The sequence below is a fragment of the Anabas testudineus genome, chromosome 23 (assembly GCF_900324465.2).
Source record: "Anabas testudineus chromosome 23, fAnaTes1.2, whole genome shotgun sequence".
In the NCBI taxonomy this organism is placed as follows: domain Eukaryota; kingdom Metazoa; phylum Chordata; class Actinopteri; order Anabantiformes; family Anabantidae; genus Anabas; species Anabas testudineus.
The window spans coordinates 9228747-9254922 of NC_046631.1; the positions used below are offsets into that span (position 1 = coordinate 9228747).

Here is a 26176-nt window from a genome sequence, read left to right on the forward strand (position 1 = left end):
GTGTTCGTCTATTTCAGACGAAGTTGACATATGCAGACAGATTATGAAGTTTGTTGTGGATAAACAAATACAGATGCAGACAGAAAATGGCCTGAAACAAATGTCTCTCTCGTTAATTCCTAAGAGTGTATAAAGGCCCTGTCTCACACCACACATTCACATCATGAAACTTATACTCATGAACACACGACACAGGGGAACTCGCATTAGGAATGTGCATAACTATGTGGTCACCAAGCAGCTCAGGGTTAAAGGTACTTTTCTCTGAGGCTTTTTGACAGCAGCGTTTGATTTATTCAACTTCACTGCCCAGACTTAGCTTCTTATGTTGGGTTTAAAGCCAACAATTGCCTGGTTGAAAGCCCAGATCTCCAACCTTAAGGCTATCACCCCTCACATAACATTCAGTGTCATGTTTTAAACGAGAATCACATCAACACATGCGCGTAGAGTCACAAGTTTGCATACAGCATTGACCCCGTGATGGGAACATCTATAATTGTGTGACATTTATTAGGACAAAGATCTTTTTTGGCTTGCTAAGGAGCTGATTCTGTGATGTTCTGCGTGCAGTCTAGTGCATTATAATTAAGTTGGCCACTCAGCAACACTCATCAATGAGAAAAGGGCAGCAACTTCCCAGCTTTAATTTTAGCAAGAGCTTTAGCAAAGGTGAGTTGAGCAGGGCTGCAGAAAGGACACTAGCCTTTCAGTCTACAGCTTTATTATTAATATAATAAGGATTATACTTTATTTTCCTTGACTCAATTGTCTTCACTTCATTTGGAGCTTAGTGTTGCTAAGTCATGGTGTTCATCTCTGGTTAGATTAAATGAACAAAATGTCAGAATTGAAACACTCTGATTTCAAAGAATATTTTACTGTGGTAAAGTGATTTGGCTCAATTTGTTTTCATGATTTAAATACCCGTATCATACGATCACGTAATTTAGTACCAACGTTATACTCCATGGGAGCTGTAGATGTTCATGCTAACAAAATAATCTGCTTTCTATCTTGGTTAAAATAGCAGAATATTAGAATATTATAATAATATGGCAGTGGCATGTGTCAGCTCATCAAACCCTTGGCTAAAAAGCGAATTAGTGGTTATTTCAGACAGAATGATGTAATAATCCAGCATTAAAAAATAACGCTGGGCATTAAAAATGACTGCAACAAAAGATAACCTAGGAGGGGAACAGGACTTTGTGCCTCTACACGTGATGTCTAACAAATTCTCCGTCTCCTCCGATCATTCCCAACAGTCACCATGAACTGCAGCTTGTCCTGACTTCCCAGCAATTGATTTGCAGATTTACAGGGCGATAATGTTAAGCTTGTTGGCAGGAGCTGGTGTTGAGTCACCTCCAATAACTATTAAGCTCCTTCGCATCCACTGCTTCACCTTATTCCTGACTACATCATGCTCTTTTTCTCCTCCTGTCTTGCTCGCTTATCCTTTTTTCTCCCACATTGTTCTGCCTTTCTCTCGCCTCTACAGACCATTATCACACTTTTTCCTCACATTTCCTCCACCTCTCTCTCAATCCCTCCATCCTTTCATCTGTCTTTATCCATCTGTCACATCCTCCTCTAGATCCTGTACTTGTCCCGCTCTCTTCGCCAGGCTGTGTCTAAATTTAGATGGTTAAAACCCTTGTAGGATACCTTGTCTTAATCAAAGAGCTGCATCGACCTTCAGAACAGTTCAACTCCCAGCTGGCAAAAACCAAACATGGTTAAAATCCATCTCGTCTCAATATCCAGTTACTGTCTGCGGTTTTTAATTTGTCTTCTTTCTATGTCCTTGGAGGAAGTTTGGCGAAGATGGAAAGTTTTTACCACTGTCACTGCGTCTGCCCTTATTCCTTCACTTATGTGCACGCATTTGTTTGAGTTGGCATGTCGAGTAAGTTGTCATTTCCTTCCAAGGTATATCATGCCCTAGAAAAGAAATATATGTCTTCAGCACTGTCACACACTCATCTCTGTGGGTGTCAGCTTTTTGATATCTGAGAGCAAGTGATGCTACAAAACCTCCTTCTAAAATGGTGATGTGAGCGTGTGACTCCCCTGCTTTTATGAATCATCCATGCTGCTGTTTGCAGAACTCATCACAGCAGACAAACACACAGAGGCTTGTATTTACAAGATGCAGTATACAATTGTTGAATCTATAGATGGCAATATATGTCTGGTTAGATGATCCATCTCTTAGAAGTTAGAGGAGAAAGGATAAACCTATGGCAGAGAGTATAGTAGCACTGTAGTAGCACTATCATCTATGTGCAACCGTCCAACAACAGTTCCCCCACGGGGATTGCACAGGAAACAATAATTCACATTTAAAGTTCTTAGTCACAAATGTTTAGAATTTTCTTTGTAATAAAACAATAAATTCATTGACCACTGACAATTATTATTTTGTTGTTTGGTGAACACTTGTTAAAGTGAACCAAGTTGCCTGGGAAGGTAAAGATAGACTCACTGAACACAGACATCTGATATTTATAAGATTCAGAATCTCTATAGTTGTTTATATAGCTTCAAATAGCCAGGATCACGTTAAATGACTCAGTGGCATCTTAAGGTGATTGCCCTACGGCGTTTCAATAGAAATTACATTGGCCACTTAGCCGACTGAATTAAATGGTTACTTAAAGTGAGTTAATAGGGTGTTGATTTAGTAATGCACAGTAGCTATAAGAAACACATTGACCAGAATTTTTGAGAGGGCAGTAAAAGCTTGAAGAGGACCTCTTTTGATGTGCTGATACGTTGGTGATTACTGGCTCTGAAGTGGCACAGGCTTGCTGACTGAGTGGGTTTTCAGCATTTCCTATCAGCAGCCATCTCTCCACCTCTCGGTGCCTACTCTCCCTGGTTTAGCTGATAGAGCTGTCAAGCTGGAGAAACTCCTATCTCAAGTACTGCCGGGAGTAAGGGATCATGTTTAGAGCATAAAGTACACAATCATACACACACACACACACAATTGCACTCGCATCTGTGCTTTATCCATCATCAGGTCTGGTGAATAACTGGATTTCTGTTGAGTTGGGAATGTAACTCACTAATGTCAGTAAACCTCAGCGATGGAAGGAGCACTGGTGACTTGCCTCCTTATCTTCTTCCAGATATTAAAATAATTTATTTCCATTAATATTTAATTCCTTTCAAGGTCATGTTTTCATAATTTACACTATACTTTATAATATGTGCCTTGTCAAATCATGTTTGCTGTCTTTTCATGATGTTTTCATGTGCCACTGAGCTGTGTATTCAGGTATACTATTCTCATCTGAAGACCCATAGAGCAATATAAGTATGTACAAGTGTGAGCTTCCTACTATTTAGGCATGGACTGAAACACAGTGACTCATGCATTATTTACCCTGATTTGCTACTGTGACATTCGCTCGGTCTTCTTCTTCACCCTCCTCCTGTCTCCCTGTTTCGTTCTCTCTTTCTTAGAGAGAGGTAGCTTGTCTGCCGCATGGATTATCAAATTTAGCATAAACCCTGCTGTTAAGCCAGGCAAAGGCTTTCAGAAGAAGGGAGTAACAGAGAAATGTGAGAACACTTGACAAAATGTGGAATGAGGTGTTTACGTCACAGTGGAGGATTGTTGAATACATGCTGACTATTAACTCTTCAGAGAGCCACTGTGTGTGTATGTGTGTGTGAATGAGTATGTCTTTTTCTGTAACACACGTTTGTGTTGGTCTGGTGGTAATATACAGAACAACAAGAATAAGACAGATAACAGGACAAATTTAGCAGAGCTGAGATGACAGATTGGAACAGCTGTGTCCTCAAAGTGTTGCAACAGCAACACTATGGATTTGGATAAGACCTACATCCCAGGTGATTTTAAGGGGTAAATGTGGTCAATTATTATACTTAATGAAGAGCATTCTAAAATTATGTTTTAAGCATGCATGCCTGCACATATAACACCAAGTTATGCAATGCACATTCAAACACAGTCTCTCTGTTAAATCCACTACATGATATTTCTGCACAGGCCACCAAAGCTTTGCTGACATGCTTTAGTAAACCCCTGTCCCATTATAATGCATTATGCAGTGGCCTATCTCTCAAGTTTATGCAAAAGCTTCTCTTGAAATAGAAGAAGTTACACTGGTGCCTTGTCACTGTGACGTTTTAACTATGTAGACACATTAGTGTGTTAGCAATAAATGGTAAATGGCCTGCACTTATATAGCACTCTTTAACATTATCAGTACCAAGCGTACTTTACAATATTCCTTCTCATTCACTGATTCACAGCAGAGCTGCCATGCAAGGCGCTGCTCTGACCCATTGTGAGAAATTTCAGGTTCAGTGTTGTACCCAAGCACACGCCAACACAGGGACAGAAGGAGCTGGGGCTCAAACCACCAATCTAGTAATTGGTACACAGTCTCCCTTCTTTGCCACAGAGAAGACTGCTCAGGTCTACTCTACTCTAACTCTAATAATTAGTGGGAATTTATAGCAGTGCTGCCAAGTTATTTTGCTTCTATCAGCTTCAAATATACTAAAAACATCATCTCTGCCAGTTATTTATGGTAGAACCCATATTGCATTAAAATGTTTTATCTATTCACATGAATCACTAACAATTTCTTCCTTTCTTTGTCTTACAGAAAGAATGGCTTTGCCTAAACTGTCAGACACAAAGGGCCAGGTCAGGCCAACTGGGAGACATGCCACCTCCAGCCATGGCTTCTCCAAAGAAGCAACCTGCTCCTGCACCCTTCTCCACCCCTGCCCCTTCTGCCGTAGATAGAAAGCCTGTAGTTGAAGCAGCAGACCTAACCCCACCAGCTCCTGAACCCAAGGTAGCACATGCAACCTTTCCTAAACCTGACAGTGTAGTAATTCCACCTGATTGTACTGCATCTCATTTTAATAGCATCCCTCCTTCTAGCCCCCCTCAGGAAATTCCACAGTCAACAGAAAACAACCAAACTCTGGCAGCTGAACTAGTATGTCAGCCTGTAATACATGCTCAAGAAAAAGTTCCAATTTTAGAGAGTGCACCTGAAAGTATCCCAGCAGTAGAGCAACAGCAGGACAACACTCAGAAAATAGCAGAGGACTTTCCTCACACTGAGACTGAGTTGACTGATGATGATCAACAAACATGTGTCAGTAAAATTCCAGTTCAGCTACAGGGTAGCTCTGAGAGTACAACAGAGCGACAGGACCTTTCTACCTTTGTAGAAAATGAGATGCAAAATCTCTTGACTACAGATTTAGATAAGACAACAGCCCCTGCTGAGGTAGAAATGGAGCCAAATCCCAAGATTACTCAAAGTGAGGCTGCAGCTCTCCTGACAGATAATGAGAAAGCAGAGCTCACTCCAGACAAGCTTCTCGAAGTGACAACAAATTTGGTTGAACCAAAGTCTGCTTTGATCTCAGAAGTGATAGCACAGGGAACTCCTGTTCAGTCTGATCCAAATACAGATCCATCATCTGCAAATGTGAAAGACGAGAAAACAGTAGAGTTTGGTAAGCAGCCAGAAGAAACCCAGGTAGATGAAACACAATCTACCGAAGCAGGTGAAACTCCATCAGATAGAGTAGACACAGGTTTTAACGTGGAGCAAAAAGACATAATGCCAAAACTGTTGGCTGACAGCGTAGTACCTGATGTCAAGAATGATGCTGCTGGGTTAATAAAGGCAGAACCAGAAGCAATAATAGAGAAGCCAGCATTGGTAGAAGAGGCTTCCCCTAATCCTCAAGTTGAGATTGTGGATAACAGATCTACTGTAGCTGATGGACACACAGAGCTTGCTCCATTTCACACAGGAAATAAGTCACCCCCTGATGCTCCAGCTGAAGTAGAAACCAAAAATCAAGAAAAAGTAAACAAGGAAAACACAATTGAGCATAATGTTTTTGAGAAAGTCCTTATTGAAGGGGAAACAGCTAAGCAGAATGTACCAGAGACGGTTGGTGGAGAAACAATAAAAGGTACTACAGAGAAAACAAATGAGAAGGAGAGAGTTGTCGAAAAAGAGATCATTGAGGAGAAAGCAGGATTTGAGCAAAAATCATCAAATGGCACAGCCTTTGAAGAGGAGGGAGCTCAGAACAGTGCAGCTGCAGATAGTATGATTGAGGTAAAAGCTAGTGATGAGAAAGCTTTTGAAGAAGAGGAGACTGCACAGCAAACAGTTGAGAAAGCAAATGATCGGAAACCTCTGGAGGAGGAGGGTAATAAAGCAGAATCCAGTCCAGCACCATCCTCTACTGAAACAGGCAATGTTTGTCCCGTAATAGAGATGAGGAAATCACAAACAGCAGGAGAGCAAGCTTTGACTGCCACTGAAGAAATCCCAAAGGAAGAGACACAGATATGTAAAGAAACAGGAATGAATGAGTCATCACGTTCAGAAGAAAGCTTTGTCGAGACAGTACAATTACTAGAGAAGTTAGAGGAGAAAGGAAAACCTATGGTAGAGAGTGTAGCACAGAAAAAGGAAGAGCAGACACCTATGGATACAGTGTTAAAAGCAGGGGATAACTCGGAAATAGCAGTAGTTATGTCTGCTCTGCAACCTCCTGATTGTGAAGAGCAAGAAAAGGTTGACGTCAAGGAGCCAGTTCGGAGTGTAGAAAGTGTGCCATCCTCTGTTGTTAGAGAAAGTCTGACTGCAGTCTGTGGGGAGCAAATCTTTCAGGATGAGACACGAGGCGGCTCACGAAATACATACAGTATTGCTGAAGATCAACATAAGGTAGAGAAGGGGATGTTAGATCTGACAGACGGTGATGAGAAACAGCTTGAGAAAAGTGCTGAGCTGCCAGTCAAAGAGAATGAAAAACTTGACAAAAAGGAAGATGAGTCACAACCTGTTGCTGGAAATAGTCAGGAAACTATTTCTGGATCAGAAACAAGCACAACCTGTGACAAAGATGGCACAGCACATTTTGATGTAGGAGAGAATGAAGTATCAAAGACAGACGAAGTATCAAAAACTAGAGGTGTATCTGTGTTAGTTTCAGTCCCTGTAGCAGAGCCTGAAATCCCGGTCTTTGTAGTTGGTGAACAGGCCAAAAGCCCAAGAGAGAAGAACACTAACATGGGGGAAGAAAAGGAGGCTAAAACTTATCCTCTAGGAATGTCCAGTGAGGGTGCAGCAGCTGAGGTGACCATAGTATTGAGCCCAAGTAGTGTTAGATTACATGGTTATTTGCCACACTGAAAATTAATATATGAACACTGCAATATACATTAGGATGTTTTAATTACAGACCATTAGCACTGTGTCACTTTCCTGACACAGGAAGTGTCTCAAATGTATTTATGTAATTATGTAGATTGTTACCTTCTCTAGTTATATAAAAAGCAACTGAAAATGCTTCACATTTTATCTACAGTGCTACTATAAATTCTGTGTACCTACCTATAGAATTTGTGCTTGCATAGTACAAACTGAATTCTATAAATGAAGTAATGAAGTACTTAAGTGCCTGAGTTTTTTATTTTAGCAGAAAACCTCTTATTATAACAATAATAATAATAGAGTTTATTGTTCTTCAGTAATATACTGTATGCACCTACACGTGGTGCCCATGCAACAAACTTAAAACTTTCAGCTTTTATATTTTCATTTTTATTGCAGTATATAGGGGAAATAATCAATTGTGATTTATTCCAATCTAACAGGTGACAACTGTTGAGACACTGAGAAAGCATGGCGAGAAAGAAATGGCCACAAAGGAGGGCAGTCCCACCAGCCCATCAGACCTAGCAAAGTTGGAAAGCACAGTCCTTCCCATTCTTGAAGCCCAGGCAAGCACACAAGCAAAGGATGAAGAGGAGAAACTAAAAGACACCCTAAAGACCAGACGCAAATTAGAGGTGCTTCCTCTCTCACCTTCGTCACCTAGCTCAGAAGATGATAGAGAACTTTCTGAGAAAAATGCCAATGGTACCACAAAGAAAAAGCTCCTTGTGCCCATGGATGTTAGGGCAGATTCCCTAGATGACAGCAGTGAAAGCTTTGGAAAAGAGAGCCCAATGTCAGGGGATGATGAGGACTTTATTCGAAAACAGATAATAGAAATGAGTGAGAATGAGGATGCTTCTCCATCTGATGAGGAAAACCTAGTCAGGCGAAAGATCAGAGACAATGAGAAGAAACAAACAGAACACAAGAAAACAGATGCTATAGAGAAGAGCACCTCAGGAAAATCCAGGCAACTTACAAGGAAAACCACGATAAGTCCAGATGATGAAGAAGATAAGCAACTCCGTGGCTCACTGGATAAACCTGATATAGGCAAAGAGGAGGGAGCAGATCTAAAAGAAGAGCAGCATCAGAGTGGTACCGCAGTTCGCAAATTCCAAACTATGGAGCTAAATGCAACCACCACTCCTATGCATATATTTAGTGATGATGGAGAACCTGAAATAGAAAGCCTTACAGACTCTCCAGATGATCGGTCTAGAGGTGAGGGGTCATCCAGTCTACATGCATCCAGCTTCACTCCTGGGACATCACCAACGTCCCTCTCATCACTGGATGAAGACAGTGACAGTAGTAGTCCGAGCCAGATCCATTCTGGTGAGGGTAAACAACACAGGAAAGCCAAACACAGACAACCTGGTCAAACACTGCCAACTATTGAGGACTCATCTGAGGAAGATGAGTTAAGGGAAGAGGAGGAGCTGCTCAGGGAGCAAGAAAAACAAAGGGGCTCAGGCAAAAAATCTAAGAAAGACAAAGATGAGATTCGAGCCCAGAGGAGGCGAGAGCATCCAAAGACACCACCAAGCAACCTTTCCCCCATTGAAGATGCCTCACCAACTGAAGAACTGAGGCAGGAAGCTGAAATGGAGGAGATCAGACGATCATCCTGCTCTGATTTCTCTCCTACTATTGAATCAGATCCTGAAGGGTTAGAAATCCATGCCTTAAATATTGCAGCAGTCCAGAAAACATATAAACTGCCTACATCAGTGTCTCTTCATTCACCAACAGATGATCAAAATATAGATAAATCACAGAAAAAAGCTCTTAAGTCTGCTGATGAGGCCTACGAGGAAATAATGCTGAGGGCTAAGTCTCCAACAGCTGACAAAGTTGAGACTCAGCCAGGAAAAGAGTCCCTTTATGGAGGCATGCTCATTGAAGACTACGCGTATGCATCCCTTATTGACAATTCAACAGCTGATCTGGGTGAGCCAGAGAAAATTGTTGTTCCTGCGCTGCCCAAGAAATTGAGATCACCAGATGAAGTATACGAAGACATGATAAAGAAGAGGAAGGAATTTATGAAGCTAGAACAGGAATATCAAAATATGCAGCCAAAAAAGGAAAGCACCAACCCAGAAATTGTGTTACAACCTGTTGAGAATGCCTTCTCCAAAAGCAGCACAGTAACATTAGGCAAAGATGGGAAGCCCTTGTTGGATGCTGAAACTGCCTATGAAGAGCTAATGAAGAAAGTGCTGACTCCTGGAACAAGTCCCACTCAGCATGAGCCAGACGTTGAAGCCACTGCTTCTAAAAGGGCACTGCACCCCATCCCAGACTTAAAGGTTACACAGTGCTCTTCTGGAGAGTTGTCCTCTGATGATGAGAGTATAGTTAAAAAGGAAGAAACAGTACCTACAGAGTCAACAGCACCAACTGTGGAAACTGAGCCTGTGTCTTCAGGGTCACCACCATCCATATCAGATCAACCTCATATCATAATTACAGCATCCCAGGCTGATATTGTGGATTTGTCTAATGCACTACCAAGAACATCAGCACCTGTGATTGACAGTGTATCACCCTTGGCCACAGTCCCCCAGTACACACCCACTATTCCCAGTGTAGTATCAACTGCACCACCTGTGCCCCCTAAGCCAAGTGTCCTGCGTAGGGCTAATTCTCAGGAAAAAGCAGATGTACCGGTTGCACCTCCACTGCCTCCTCCCACCCCACCAAAACCTATAGTTTTTCCAAGGAAACCTCCAGTTCCACTTCCACCTCAGGCGACAGCAACTCCAATCAGACCGGAGACAGCGGCTATGACTACAGCCCAAGGACCACCAACAAAACCAACAGTTACACCAACCTACAAACCTCATGTTCCACCTCCTGTTCCCCCAAAGCCATCAATCCCTGCTGGGATTGGTGACGGTCACAGACTAGGACATAGTGTCAAACCACCAATTGCACCAAAGCCCGCTTCACAGCCTTCTTCACCTGCCCATGTTCCACATCCACCAAGACCCACTGTACTTCCCACTGGTCCCACTGACATAGCCCTGAATCTGAGCCCCTCTTCTGAGAGCAAGCCATTCCAACCTTCACCAAAGTCTCCCTCTTCTCCAAGATATGCCAGCAATCTTCGAGACACTTATGTAGTGATCACATTGCCATCTCAGCCCAGCTCCCCAGTAGACACTGTGTCAACTCAAGCTCCATCTAGTCCTGGCCCAGCATCACCTTCACACCAAGCTCAGCCCCAAAGTTATCACCAATCACAGCCTCCACCTCAGTCATATCCACAGCGGCATCCACAATCAGCCCCTCCTCAAACAACCAGGGTGCCTCTGGCCTACACAAGAGTGACAGAATCAATTGAAAGTCAAGAGATTTGTGGCCCAGAAAAACACGTATCTAGTTCTTGTCACATAATTGAAGCTATATCTGCCTCAACTCAACCATCTGTGGTAATGCCTAACATGATCTCTCAACTGGTTACAACAGAGGTCCAAAGGACCACTGTCTCCGTTGTTCATGAAAGGCCAACACCACCAGTGCCAGCACCTAGGGCAAATGGTGTCCCAATCTCAATGGAGAAACCTAAACCCCAACTGCCAGCGCAGAACGGACAAGTCTTTCAACTGTCTGAGGTGGTAGATCTTAGGACTATGAAAGTGGACCCAGAATCAGAAATGAATGGTGTGGATCTGTCTTCTAGCCCAAACTCAAGACGTCAGTCCCTTGCAACTGATGTTAGTCGTCAGAATAGTGCAGTTCAATCAGCTGTGGTTAACCTCAGTGCTGAATCATCCACTGTTTCTATAGTGACTGATAGCATCACCATTGTGACCTGTTCTGCCACAATCCAGCGATGTGACAATGTAGATGGTTCTCATGTATCTTCAGTCCCCATTCAGCTAACAAAAAACAAAGCATTTGAACCTGTTTCTCAAATTATATATAGGCCAATTGATTCCCAGCCCTCCACTCATGCTAGTACAGAGATCCCTATTAACCTCTCAGTTGGATCAAGCACAGGAGGGTCAACGTTCCAAACCACCCCTGTCACTGTTGCACCCGCTGTTGCAAGTTGTGTTGCTAATGGGTTAACTACATGTACAACCACAGTGGTAGGAGCTGTGGACCTTAGCACTACAAAACCATTCAGCACTGTGGTGTCAGTGGATGCGTCTTCTGCAGAGGTGGTCACAGCTGTAATCACTGATGATGATGGCAAACCAGTGGATCTGACTGCAGGAAAAAGAGCTGTCTGCTGTGATGTTGTGTACAAGCTTCCATTTGCAGGAAGCTGCACCACTCAGCAACCTACTACACCCCTTCCTGAAGACCGTTTTGGATATCGTGATGACCACTACCAGTATGACAGATCACCTTATGGCATGAGAGGGTTTGGTGGGATTAAACCATCGATGTCAGACACAAATCTAGCAGAAGCTGGTCTGTTCTTTTACAAAAGTAAGAACAGCTATAATTTCAGTGGCACCACAGAGGGTGCAGTAGACCTTACCTCAGCAAAGATTTCTGATGCAGGTCAGTGCAGTGACATTGCAGACCTGTCACTTAAATGTCACTTTGAGCTGCTTCCACTCATTCATGGCTAATGCAACACTTTTGTTTTGCTTTATTTTGCATGGGGAATTTTTATTTTTCACTTTTAATTTTTGGTCATCGTTGCACGTGCCTGCATGCTGTTACTGGACATCTTGTTTATGCTTGTTGCATTTCTTGCCATTGGATGTTTTTTTTTTCCCTTTTCCACCATTATTTTTTTTCATAATTGGATAGTGCATGGCTTGCTTCAACATTGGAAAAAGTCTGCATTACTTGGACTCATGTGATATTTTTGACTTTTGACAGGTGAAGCTGTTGACTACTCCAAGAAAGGGACTTACACAGGAATGACAATTCCACCATATTCCCAAGCCAGATCCACAAGTGCTGTTAGTACACTTTTTGGTACAAGCAGCGTCTTGCGGTCATCAAATGGAGTGGTATATTCCTCTGTTGCAGCACCAATCCCATCTACATATGCAATTACCACACAACCTGGATCCATCTTCAGTACAACATACAACACCCTGTCAGGTATGCATACCAGTGACACCATGCCGTCACTGTCCAACCTTCAGAACTTGCCACTTACACGGTCCCACAGTTTCCTGTCCACCATCTCCACTACTGCTACAGAAGAACAAGGAGATGCCCCGCTGAATCTGGAGATCTCAAGAGGGGGTGCTACTACAGCTGATGCTGTCACCACAGCAACAACCTCTTTATCTCTTGACTATACCGATGCATCTCTGGAGGCCATAGCTGCTTCACTGGAGGCTTTGTCTTCACCAATGGTTCCTGGGGATGGCCAGTATCAGGCAGAGCGTGAGAGACTAGAAATGGAGAAACTCAAGCAACAGCGTCTGGCTGAGGAATTGGAGTGGGAGCGTCAGGAAATTCAGCGGTTCCGTGAGCAAGAACAACTCCTGGTACAGAAGGAACTGGAGGAGCTACAGGTCATGAAGCAGCAAATCCTGGCACAACAAGAAGAAGAAAGACAGGCTCACCTTATGATGCAGAAAGAAACCTATGCCCAGCAACAGCAACAGCTTGAACAGATTCAGAGACTCCAAGAGCAACTGCGTGTACAGCTGGAAGAACAAAAACTACGTCAAATGTACCCAGGTGGGGACATTCCAGGGCGTGGTTTCCAGGAGGCACTTGTCTTAGGACCTGATGGCACAGTGCTGTCACGGAAGATTACTGATAGTGGGTGCCAGACAGATGAAGAGGATGAAGCCGTCAGCAAGGCTTATACAGCAGGGAGAAAAAAGAGAAGTGCAAAGAAAAGTGTTGACAGTTGTGTACAGACTGATGATGAGGATCAAGAAGAATGGGAAGCTCAGACCAGAAGCCGACAAAGCCGGCCACGCACTTCCAGGGGGGAGAGGAGTGGACAGTCAGAGATGTCTCTTCAAGCTCATACTGAAATTTCTATACAAACAGATACAGAGGGGAACATCAGAATGGACACCAGGATGGAGTTGTCTGACTCTGAAAGGACCTCACCAAAGAAACGACCTACCCCCTTAGAAATAGACCAATCTACTAACCTTAAAGTGGATTCCTCTACACTTCAAGCTCCACCTAAATCTCCCAAAGTGCTCTATTCCCCCATATCCCCTTGTATATCGCCTAGCAAATCCCTTGAATTCGTGTCTTATGAGAAATCACTGGGTGATACAAGTCCACAAAAACTAAGAGGAAGTATGGATCTGTCAAAAACCTCTCCAGCAAGTCCTAGGGGTCCAAAAGCCATGCAGAGATCCATGTCTGACCCTAAGCCCATGAGTCCCACAGGCGAAGAGAGGTCAACATCGGGCACCCAGTGTGGTGATAGTTATACAGTGAGTAGAATAATTATATTACTATTGTTGTATACTCATTATACTGTTCTTAATGTAAATAAATACAAATTTTACACTGTTTAATTAGAAAACACTTTTGAAATCATGCTCAATTTAATGGTTTCTCAAACTCTGTGGACTACATAATAAGCTGACTTGTTAATATAAGGGATTTATTTACTTTAATCCTTATTTTTTCTGCAGGGTAAAGGATCAGGTGGCACACCAACAGGCACTCAAAAAAAGGTTAAGAGAACACTCCCCAATCCACCGTCCGAGGATGAGTCAACAACCAGTGCCCAGACAGCATACAGCACTGGTTCTGCCCGCAGAAGAATGTGCCGCAACTCCAACATGGCACGTGCCAAGATTCTACAAGACATCGATCGTGAGCTAGATCTGGTGGAGCGTGAATCTTCGAAGTTGCGCAAAAGGCAAGCAGAGCTAGATGAAGAGGAGAAAGAGATTGATGCCAAGCTTAGGTATTTGGAAATGGGCATTAATCGTCGTAAGGATGCACTACTGAAAGAGAGAGAGAAGAGAGAAAGGGCCTATTTGCAGAGTGTCGCTGAGGACAGAGACTACATGTCAGACAGTGAGGTCAGTAACATACGGGAAACTAGAGGTGTTCATGGAGATGGTGAAGATGAGGAGATTGAAGATCATGGTCTTGAACGTCCCAGGACAGCTCCTCAGTCAGAACTGGATGATTTTGTCCCACCTCAAACCAAGAATGAGTATGGAAAATACATGCAGTATCAATTTCCTCAAAGCCAATACCAGCAGACTCTCTACCAGGCCCCCCAGTCCTTCCAGTCTCATTCAGTCTACTCCTCTGTCCCGTCCCTCACTAACTCACAGCAGCAGAGTTATCACCAGATGCTCTTGTTGCAGCAGAAAGCTGCCCGACAAGCAGCCCTCCTCTCAGAGCTGGATGCAACTAAATATGATGTCATTAGCCGCCAGCCTGATCCCACATCATCAGCCTACTTGGGAGTCAAATATGACAAATATGGCAACCACCTAGACCTCAGAGCTTTGGAGGTGGGAAGCATACCAGGTAGCCCCATGTCAGCTGTCTCTGATTCTTATTACACAGATGTAGATCACCATACACCTCGGAGTTACATGCTGCTGGAAGATGCTGCAGAACTGGCCAAAAGCTCCACAGGTCTGTCTTCGTCTTACAGTCTGGCTGAGAGGGAGCTGGCCAAGGCGGAGAAGCTGCTAAGAAGGAGTGCTGCAGATCTAGGGTCTACTGACTATCTTGGATCCACCTCCAGACTTCATACTTTTGGAAAGACTCCTGATGAAGAGGACACAATGGTGGAACCCTATGAACTGAAACTCCTGACGCAACAGCTCAAACAAGAGTTTAGGAGAAGTACAGGTGGGACTGAAAACTTAGAACAACTGACAGGTCTCTCCCAGCACTACTATACCCCAAGCACTAGCATCTCTAGCTACTCCCAAAGACACTATCCAAAGTCAGAAAAGTACAGCATCAGTCGACTTACCCTAGAGAAGCAGGCAGCTAAACAACTCCCAGCATCTATGTTGTACCAAAAACACAAGACTCCCCTATTAGATCCTAAAATCTCCTCCAAGTATTCCTCTATTACAGACAGCAGAGGTTTAGAGACGGACTACACCAGCTATTTAGGGTCTACCAGTGCATCCCCAAGATCGAGTCGGCTCATGCAGGATGAGATTACCTTTGGCCTTCGTAAGAATATTGCAGAGCAGCAAAAGTACCTTGGGTCCACCCTGGGTGCCAATTTGGCTGGGTCCCTGAATTTAGGCCACAGCTTAGGTCTGGATTCTGCCTATCCTAGTGGTAGCCGTTCAAGACCCTCATCCAGGCCCACATCTTGCTATGGTCTAGACTTGTCTATCAAAAGGGACCCTTCCAGCTCCTCACTGCGGCTTAAAGGGGATGGTGAAGCATCTGGAGAAGGCCCAACCTATCAAACCCCCTCTGGTCGCACCAAACCTACCAGCCTCCCTATTGTGCAAAGTGGGCGTGGCAGGATACCTATAGTGGCTCAGAACTCAGAGGAAGAGAGTCCACTGAGCCCTGTTGGGCAGCCTATGGGCATGGCCCGTGCATCAGCAGGACCTTTGCCACCCATCTCAGCCGATTCAAGGGACCAGTTTGGTTCCTGCTTATCCTTACAGGACTCCCAGCAGCAGCAACATATCAGGGAAGAACCAACCAGGGGTAGGGGTTATGTGCTGCTGGATGACCTTCAGGGCACCATGTCTGATAGTGAAGGTAATAAACAGGCTAATCACACACACTGGCAGTCACACTTCATTTTACGATTTGATACTTCACCCTTGAGATTGTCTGCTTATGGTTTATCTTGCATGTGTTTATTATTGTTGTGGATAACATTCAGCTGTTGTATATTTATTAAAAGTCTGCATGTGTCTGTTGACATTTTTGTCTTTTCGTCCTCAACTTTAACTTTGAATGTATCTCCATTTTATTTTCTGGTGTTAGTATGTTTGGTTAATTTGTTGAGATCTGGTATGAATGCATGTCTTTGTACATTGTGCTCTATATTTTATAGGTTGGGCTTAAATGTCTCTCTTGCACGTGCTGTATTTCTGCCTGCATTTCAGTTATTATATAACATTTTCAGATATTCAGTCATTGCATGATATATAATGCATGAGATAACTTTCTGTTAGAGGTACAGTAAAAGCTCAAAGATCAAAACATTTCCACAATATAATGACATTATGTTTAAAATAACAATAATAAACTGAACACTTTAACTTGCATGAATACTTGCTTGTATTTATTGTCATTGCATGAGTGACTTTATGTTTCATGAATTACATTTGTGTCTCTTAACCTTTTTAGTTTCTTTATAGAGCATTTCCTAAATATTGCAACCTCACTATATTCATATTGAATACACTCTGTTCTGACTGAAAGCATACTTAACGTGATACTGATCTATCAGTTACGGTAAATTGTGTTTATCATCATTATTATCATCACATATAAAGAGAATTAAATGACTCTGTTTACTAGAATATCTTCTTTTAAAAACATTTGGATAACTTTTGCTCAGCAGTGCCAAAAAAAACCTAACTTATAAATAAACACCACAACATATTTTCAGTGTCTGCTCTTGCAGTTATGACTACAGCATTTTAGTATTTTATGGAACTGGTTAATTGCCAACCTGAGGTCAGTGTTTTCATAAAACGAGATGCAAAATGTGCCAGTTGAACATTTAATAAACCATTGTTTACCTTTCTGATTTAGATGTTTTAAGATCCCAGCTCTGAATTGTCTTCAATGCAGCATATACACATGAGAATAGTTTCAAATGATTCCCATCATTTTGCAATGTAAACCCATTTGCCTTGATTCCAGCCGTAAGTGATTCCCTGATGGCTTTGAACAGAGACGATGCAACCAATGGTAGAGTATTAGTTCAGTTCCTTAGTCATCCATTTGCTAACACATTAACATGCACCACAAGTCAAATGCACAACTCCACAAAATGATGACTAATTGTTGGGGAGGGCTAACACGCTCATATAATGACTAATAAACACTGCTTAGATTTTACATCTCAATAAATGTTACCTAAGATTTCACAAATGTCATGTGATCAGGCACAAAGTAGCATTGGAAGAAATGCATTGCCCTTCCCTACAAGTGGATATTTTACATACCCAACATATAGTCACATAATTCCCACATTACTTACATATAGCCTTCAGTTATGCTAATAGTTGTACTAATACTCATTTAATCACTCTCAAACTGCATTTATTTGCAATACTTGTGAAAATGTGTTGCTTGGCATCTTTTTCTCTTCAGACAATAAAATTAAATAATAAATCAAATACTTTTAGACTTTGTACTCTCATATTTTTATCCCAATTTGTAATTAGTATTGACTTTTTGCAAATACAGTTGTGTTTAAAGGCATGTCATCACTTTAAAATTAAGTGGAACCTATTCTCACATTGGTTCTGAGGTAGTGCTTGTTTTTATCCCTGAAGCGTACCACCTTAGACGAGAAGAGACCGACTGGTTTGACAAGCCTAGAGATGGAAGATCAGAGAGCAGCCAAGAGAAGAGACAGGTTAAACAGGCAAAAACACACACCCACACATTCATGTGCATGCATATATATTCTGTACAGTTTATACATGACATCTCACCATTGTGTATGGACACAGGGAAAAGGCCCATACTACCCCTTCCCTCACCTCAGGGTCAAACTGCAGAGGGATCCCAAAGACCGTAGTGTCTCAGGTAAGGTACCATAGTTCATTAAAAAACAACATCAGCACACATGCTGTGATCGGAAATGCTTTGTATTCAAAGAGGCATGTATTACAAGCTAATGTGTTATTGACTGTGATGCACACATTAGGTTTTATTGATCACATTGTTTACTGACTGCATCAAATATGCACTGTTTACAGCATACCATGGACCATTGTCCTTTTTATTAAATATGAATGACCATAAAACATTTTAAATGATTTTAAAGGAATAAAGACAATAAAATATATACATTAATTTGCATGATAGCATCTCATCAGGCCTACAGAGCATGGCTAGTGTGCTTTGCATGCTTTTATGTGCATGATGTTCATGCCAAGTCTCCACAAACTGGCGAGTCACTTCCCCTGCCATTACGTTCCATCACACCATTCCTCCAGGCTCAAAGCAGGCAGACATTTCATTTCCTGGCTTCCCTTTTGATTTGGCTTTTCTCCACGCTCATCAGTCATCGCCATGCTTAAAATGGCGTATCCCTCACACTCAGGATTATCTTATGCAATTAAACAGCTCACAAAGGAAGCATATTTTGTTTGTGAAGGCCGGGTGCTGAACTGAGTCATTTTGCCTCAGTCGTTTTTGTTCTTGTTACCATAACAATGTTAAAGTGTTTTGTATTATGAAAGCCTTCTCATATACGACCTGTGGACGACTATAATAGATCCATATATGATTTAGTTAGTCACTAGATGGGTTAGCATTTAGCATTTAGACTGTAGAAGTTACAATGACAATTGTAGTTTTCAAGCTGGGAAGGAAATGCTGCAATGGAAGAGTTGTGATGGCTTCATTTTTGCATGTTTCTGCTGATTAAATGTGTACATAGCTGCCACACAACTCGTTTAATACCTGAATAAGTTGGGTAATATAAAGTGCACAAACTAAATGAGTTCTTTCTTCACATTTCTTTAGTAGTTTTTTAAAGAACATTAATTATATGTTAATAATTTGCAGTCCATCCATAGAAATCACATAGGCCACCATTCTATATCATGTCATGTTTATTGCATGTGTGTTGATATACCTAGTAGATGTTTAATGCAAGTGTTGGTGATTTCAGACTAAAATAATAAACTGACTTAACTTTGTCATTGGTCCTGAATAGGAAATGGTTTGGGTATCCGTGTGGTTGGAGGGAAAGAGGTCCCTGGCAGTAATGGAGACATTGGGGCTTATGTTGCGAAAGTCCTACCTGGTGGAGCTGCAGAACAAACAGGAAAGATTCTTGAAGGTAAGCTTTTGCCAAATTAAACTTATACTGTGAAAAACACTTTACAGTATACTTAAATTATAGATACAAAGACAATTAAATAAGCATTTCATGCCTATTGTAATGTAAGTAAGTGACTTACTGATGTTATAAATATGTATATTTGCATTATTGCTGAGAGTTAGAGAAGTCGGTCAGTGCCACCTCCTTATCCATCCACTAGTTAATACCACCAGCAGCTCACTAACTTATCTCAGAATGAACAGTAGAAAGGAGGAAAAATCTGTCTCTGTCCAAGGTCCACAGAATCCAGCTGTCAGCATCATACTGTGGTTTTACTGGGGTACATGGTTGATTATTTCTTGGCTGGGCAGAAATAGCCTGTTCCAGTAATCAGTGAGGTCTGGAGACAGATTTTGTTACCTTCAGACAGAGCCAAGCTAGATGTTTCCTACATCTATCAGCCTTTGTGTTAAGCTACAGTACGTTAAATTGTTGCTGGTGGTACTGTAGCTTCATATTTAATGTTTCCTAATAATTATGACATTATAAAAATATGTCTATGCTTTTACTTACTGTATTATTTGGTGATGTTTTTATTTACATTTTAAAAAAACAAGCAGCAACACTGTTCCATATATGGCAACATCTACAGTAGCTATTTCACTAACTCAGATAAATACTCATAGTCCACTTTAATCTGTGAGTTGAGCCACACCGAGGGTGTCGGACAACTGGTGTTGTCAGCTGTGGCCCGAGCCTTTTTGAAGCTGCCACACTTGTTATCGATGAATGGTGAGACAGGGAGAGAGAAAGCTCTGTTTGGACCTGTATGGTGTGTGCAATCCATCTGTCTGTCCTGTGGATGTGTAGATGTGTTTGAGCGTGGGCAGCTCTTTCCGCACTTTCTGTTCTCGTTTGTGTCTCCTTCCATTTCCTTTTTATTTCTATTGCAGTTTCTTTTCTCTGTTTCTCTCTCTGCTTCTCTACGTACTTAGATACTGCCGTCCCTAGAGCCATACCAAGACTGTGACTAAAAGTACAAATTAGCTTACTCACACTCACTAAATTCTTATCAATATACTCTGTACATCATATCTACCTCTATTCCTTTACTCCCTACTAACTATCCTACTGTCTCATCCAACTCCAACTCTTAAGAGTTTTATTCTAAGCAGAAAATAGTTGGTTAAAGCTGTGTAAAGCTGTTGTTTGCTTCAGTTCAAGAGTTGTATCTGTGGTGTTGTTAGGCGACAACTCAACCATGATAACACCCATAACCCTGTCATCAACACTGAGCAGAACGGCTGCAAAGAACTTTGGTTCTGCCAGCGGGAACACAGCATCTCACTTTCTGTGGTGTGAATGTGCAGAATTTGAACTGAGAATCAACAGGCATGGATGCTTAGTGTCACGGAGGGAAACAAATGCCGTGTGTTAGAATGCATGCTCGTGTGTCTGCTGAAATTCAGCTACAGTTCAGCTTCCCTGTCGCTCACACATGCAGCACGAGATTGTCGTCGCAAACAGAAGACCCTCCTGATGAGCTGTTTCAAGCTGTGTAAGTCCTGCCACTGTGCAGGGTGTGCTTTTGAGGATGCAGTGGATTTGCGGTGCTGTGTGGATTCATATGAGCTTTAAAGTATATAGAAGTGATCACTTGCTTCTCTGACATGTAGGATTTGTCATTACTAGAGTAGCTTGGGAGGAAAACTGGTGTGATTGAATGCTGTTTTCTTTTCAGGTCATGAAAAGTTGCAAATTTTATAGTCAAAACAATATGAGGCCATTTTCAAATGACCTTTTCCCTGTTTGTGCCCGACTGTTCCATGAGCAGCTTTATCACACAGCTGCTACGGTACTTCCATCTCTGGCTTGCGGTCTGATGTGCATGTTTCAGCGCAAGAATCAAAACTCGTTTTCTCTTAAAATACTTCTCTCTGTGAATCGAAGAATGGATTTTAGACTGTGAACTTTATTTTTGTTAAAATAATGTGTGCAAATTCTGTACAGGAATGCAAGTCCTGGAGTGGAATGGAGTTCTTCTGACGGGGAAAACCTACGAAGAGGTACAAGGGCTCGTTGGACAGTCGTGCAATGAGGCAGACGTGTGTGTCAGACTGTGAGTATAACCTCCATCACTTTGTTGCTCTTCTGTGTTGTATTTTTAGCCACAATCATTCTCCTGTTCCATTTTTAATGCACTAACCATTGCAATCAAATTTCTCGTTAAGCCATCTTCCTGTAAATCGGTCATCACTCTTTTCCTGCCTCGTCGTGTCCCCAATGTCTCCCTCTCAATTTCCCCCCTAATCACACATTCAATTCAATCAAACACCCTCCTTAAAAACTGAACCTCATTTCCAGTTTTAATTCCATTTAAACCTCATGAATGTTGCCTTTGCTGTTGTTGATTGACTTTGTGAGTAATCGCTTCTACTTCCTTCAGCTTCACCTGAATTGTTCTTTTGTATAAATCTTGCTTTTTTGTCTTCATATGACACATGATCCTGTCGTTTAGTGATCTCAACATGTTGGATGAGTCCGAAGGTTCCCAGCAACTGGACTTAAAGGAGCACAGCAAAGGTGAGTTACTGTATTTCTGTAACTTCAACCCCCAACCGAGTTTTACTGCTTCTCACCACCCCGCCACCATCCCTGCATCCTCTGTATAATTAACTTTTGCCTCTTGCAATATTCAGACTCTCTTCTCATATTGCTTTCATCTATGATTCTTTCTTTCTCAGGTGCATTACCTGTGGCCTGTTTCCTCCATCTGTCTGTGTTACACTGACATTCTGGGAACATTAGATTATTTTCAAAGGACTGCTATAATGTATTGTCTTAATAATGTTTAAGTGTGTGATGTTTTTTGTTCACGGTTCATGTCGGCCTCATTTTAATTGTAATATTAGAGCAGCAAGTTGATGTTGATGTGTGTGTTCCTGGAACATGTCAAACATGCATAATCATCCTTCCCTTTCATATATATAAGCTAAATATAGTCTTCAGTTTCATGTGTGTGTCTGACTGTCTGCGTACATCAGTACCTATGACTCTATATTATGTATGAACCTTCTAGGTGACAGACCTCCCAGGTCTCCAGGTGTTGACCCTAAGCAGCTGGCAGCCGAGCTGCAGAAAGTTTCACAGCAGCAAGCGCCCACCTCCACCTCTTCTTCTGGCATGCCCACCACCACTTCAGCGACCTCCAGCCCCGGTCAGCCGGGATCGCCCTCCATCAGCAAGAAACGCCACAGCAGCAAGGTAAGTGCACTGGGGATTAGCTGTTGAGCTGAAATTTCAGATGGTCAAAAGTAGACAGCTCACAGAGTGTCGAACCCATCGATCACATGCACAAATATCCACCTGAGTATTTACGCTAGCATGATCTAATTGTGATGCTTTCATCTCTTCCAGACTGCAGAGGGAACCAAGTCCCACCCCGTCTCTGGAGAGATACAGGTCTGTGAAAAGGAAGAATGTGTCTGTTGAATGTGATCACTTTTAGTTTTACTGTGAAATAAATACAACAATGATGTTTGATCTCACTATCAACTTTAATAATTTCCATTTCTCAAATGAAATGCGATCTAATATAATTCAGCGTGTTTCTTTCCTTCTGCAGCTTCAAATCCACTATGACAAGCAGCTTGGCAACTTGATCGTCCATGTCCTGCAGGCCAGAAACCTCGCCCCGCGGGACAACAATGGCTACTCTGACCCATTTGTTAAAGTGTATCTCCTGCCGGGGAGAGGGTGAGTGAAGGGTGTGGAACCTGCGAGCATAACCTTAGCAGTGCAGGACAGGAGCAAGGTCAGCTTATGAGGAATGATAAGAAAAGAGAAAAATGCTGGTGACTAAAATCTGTTGATTTAAAGAGAAGCGTGTAACATGTGGGGGTTTGATCATTTACTATATTGTAGCTGCTTCTACAGAAGGAACATCAGGGATACACATGCTTAGACTGTCTCTTTGTCATCCAAGCTGCACACATAGCTACTTTGCTAAGCTTGAACCAGATTTTCATTCATTTTAGTATCAATTTAAAATTGATTTTGGCTTACCATGACATCTTTCAATGTGTCGCACATGACCTTTCTTTGTCAGTTTCATAGCACCAATGCACCACATGTTAGGTTCATCAAGTGTTATGTTGTATAATGATCCAATGACTTGCTGTTACTGGACTTATCAGTGCCTTATCGCTGCTGAATGACAGATACATAATATAAATAACACAAGGTAGATCATGTTCTGATGTTTCCTCCCTATTGATGGGTGTTCTACTGCAGGTGTGAGTACAGTCAAAATCAATAGCTCTTATATTTATTTGCAATATGATCCACACCCCCTCGTATGTCCAGAGCTCTCTTCTCACTGTGATTGCGCTTTAATGTAATTGATTCTTCCACCTTCTCTGCTGAGATCTCTCGAGAGAGTTTTTTTCCTGGGATTGTTTCAGATAAGAGCAATAATATATTGCTGGGAGCTTTGCAGCCACTCACAGAGACCTTCAATTGGACACATGCACAAATTGCAGCACCACTGTCAATTTTAGACAGGGTTGAGCTTATGCTGTAGTGACTGAACAAGTGTCACCTTGCACAGAGTGGTTAAGGAAACATGTACACCGTAGCCCATGCATGCACATACTTGTGTATATGCCATGTGTATATACAATCGCACAGCTATCAGAACAGCAGCTGCAGTCATACAGAGGCTTTTCAGGTGCATCACAGATGTCCTGGCAAACACATGACTGGCTAACAAACTGTGTGTATTTTCCTATTACAAACAAAATGATCCGAGTCCTAGAGCCAGCAACTTTGAATTCCACTCAGGGAACGTGAAACAGATTCATTAATGCCATCAGAAGATCTCCACTACAGTCGCCAAAGGACATGTTACATCACCTGAAAGGTCTCTTAAACACACACACACACACACACACACACACACACACTGAAACACGCATAATCATAACAGCCCAGTTCTAAACTCTCAACGTCTCTTAAACATCTACTCAGTAAATCACACGCTAAACCTAGAATAATCTGCCCCTTCCCACGTACGCACTTACAGTCCACAGGCACTCTATAACCCCACTCCCTCCCTCTGACTATTGTTTCTATATGTTGTTCTCTACATTTAATGCATGCTGGACCCCCTCAGTCAGGTCATGGTTGTCCAGAATGCCAGGTATGTGACTTGCCCACTTTGGTTCTGTTTTCTCTGAGACTTGGTTGTCAGTTTGGTGAAGGTCACAAAATAAATTACCCAGGTTGCTTCTTAACTAATTGGAAACATGTCGATACAAGTCAATTAGGTCAGTTCCACTTTTTCCCTTCACCCTGAGACAACTGTGCATTTTCTCTTAGTCCTTCTATTGTTATGCTGATCCCTTCATCTCTAGGCTGAGTGTCTTTGCATTGCATTTTGGAGGCGATAAATCCCTCAATATTAACATCCCACCATCTCTTTAACTTAACACATATAAATGTAGAGTCCCCTGTGCTCACAAGTAACCCAAATAACTATTGTTTTCCTCAGTGATGGTCAGATTTTTGTCCTAATCATTGTAATTTGAAACCCTGACACTGAACCTGACACCCTTTAGTTTGTCCCTGTTTTGTGATTAAACTCCCTCAGAAGTGTCCTACATCATGTCCTGACATTGTACTGTACCCCGTGATGCCCTGCCGCATTCAATACACTCACATTATTTTGCTCTCCAGTCCTTACTCATTCCATTGTTTTTCCAATATAAAGTAGATTGTCCTTGTCTCCAAACTAACTTTTGCAGACTTATTCATATCCTACAATCTTAGACTAAACCCTACACACTGCAAAAAACATCCATCTTACCAAGTCATTCATCTGCTTAAGTGACTCTGCTGTCACTATCTAAAATAAATGTTACTTATGCTAATTGACTTCTTTAAGGACTTCTCAAGGATTCGTGATTAATTTTTCCTTCTTTTCAAATCTAGTTATCAGCAGTATTGTTTACCTAATTGATATTGGTACTTTACAAAACAAGAAGTCAACCAGATGCCAAGACTTCATAGTTTTCCATAATTACATGACTTGATGGAGATGAAAGTGGACTTTTTTGCAGCCGATCCTGACATTGTAACCTGCCGTCTATGCACGTAGGCCCATACATTGTTACCGTCACAACAATGTGCATCACATTCATTCTCTCCCCTCTTCTGTCTTATTGTGGCCTATTCCAGTATTTTGTGGTCATTGCATTGTGGTGGTCCACTAACCTGCAGAGCTTCTGTATGTTTAGTGACCAGGTTTATCTTGTTGTGATGTGTTCCCCTAGTGCTGAAAACAAGAGGAGGTCCAAACATGCAGGCAAGAGTCTCAACCCCGAATGGAACCAGACTGTCATCTATAAGAACATCCACCTGGAGCAGGTACTGGATTCAGTCAGAGACACACTGCAGGTACACTCAGACATGCTGGCTCATGTGGGACGTGATGTACTTTCAGAGAAGCAGCACTGAGAGCCAACTCCAGGACCTTAATATGTAATATGAGACATATTAGCTGTAAAGAATCTCACAGCATGCTTATTTTAATCTGTCTGTTTCCATGTTAAACTGATACAGAACACAGCACTAAATATTATCTTTTCTCTGCTGGCACACTGACTGTGGTCACTCGTTCCAGATGCCACTAGGATTTAATTATATCATCTTTAATCCCATTTAAATTTATTGGACCCACATCGGTCACAGCAAATTTGTGGATTTCTGCTGTCTATTTTTTTTTTAACTGCCTTTATTTTTTCTGCTTAAGATTTATTTTGCAATTTTTACCCTTCTCTGTGTGACTTCCAGCTGAGGAAGAAGACCCTGGAGGTCAGCGTGTGGGATTATGATAAGGGTTCATCTAACGATTTCTTAGGAGAGGTAAACCCCGTTTCTATTATTGGTTTTAGCATCTACAGTAAGAACCAGTTTTACACACATTATCCTATTT

General features: G+C 42.1%; 1 protein-coding gene across 4 annotated transcripts in view; it reads left to right on the top strand.

Moving 5' to 3' along the window:
* pcloa (piccolo presynaptic cytomatrix protein a) overlaps positions 1-26176 on the top strand; it is a 46028-nt gene that overhangs the window by 11124 nt on the left and 8728 nt on the right. For 3 of the 4 annotated variants that reach the window (XM_026363472.1, XM_026363474.1, XM_026363475.1), the window contains exons 4-19: positions 4656-4850; positions 7694-11780; positions 12108-13648; positions 13853-15923; positions 17043-17090; positions 17681-17763; positions 17861-17936; positions 19075-19200; positions 21193-21301; positions 21701-21765; positions 22262-22446; positions 22600-22644; positions 22808-22938; positions 24356-24382; positions 25515-25608; positions 26035-26106. In XM_026363472.1, coding sequence (XP_026219257.1) covers positions 4656-4850; positions 7694-11780; positions 12108-13648; positions 13853-15923; positions 17043-17090; positions 17681-17763; positions 17861-17936; positions 19075-19200; positions 21193-21301; positions 21701-21765; positions 22262-22446; positions 22600-22644; positions 22808-22938; positions 24356-24382; positions 25515-25608; positions 26035-26106 — 8955 coding nt within the window. The remainder of the gene's footprint in view (positions 1-4655; positions 4851-7693; positions 11781-12107; positions 13649-13852; positions 15924-17042; positions 17091-17680; positions 17764-17860; positions 17937-19074; positions 19201-21192; positions 21302-21700; positions 21766-22261; positions 22447-22599; positions 22645-22807; positions 22939-24355; positions 24383-25514; positions 25609-26034; positions 26107-26176) is intronic. The other variant, XM_026363473.1, reaches the window with a different exon arrangement.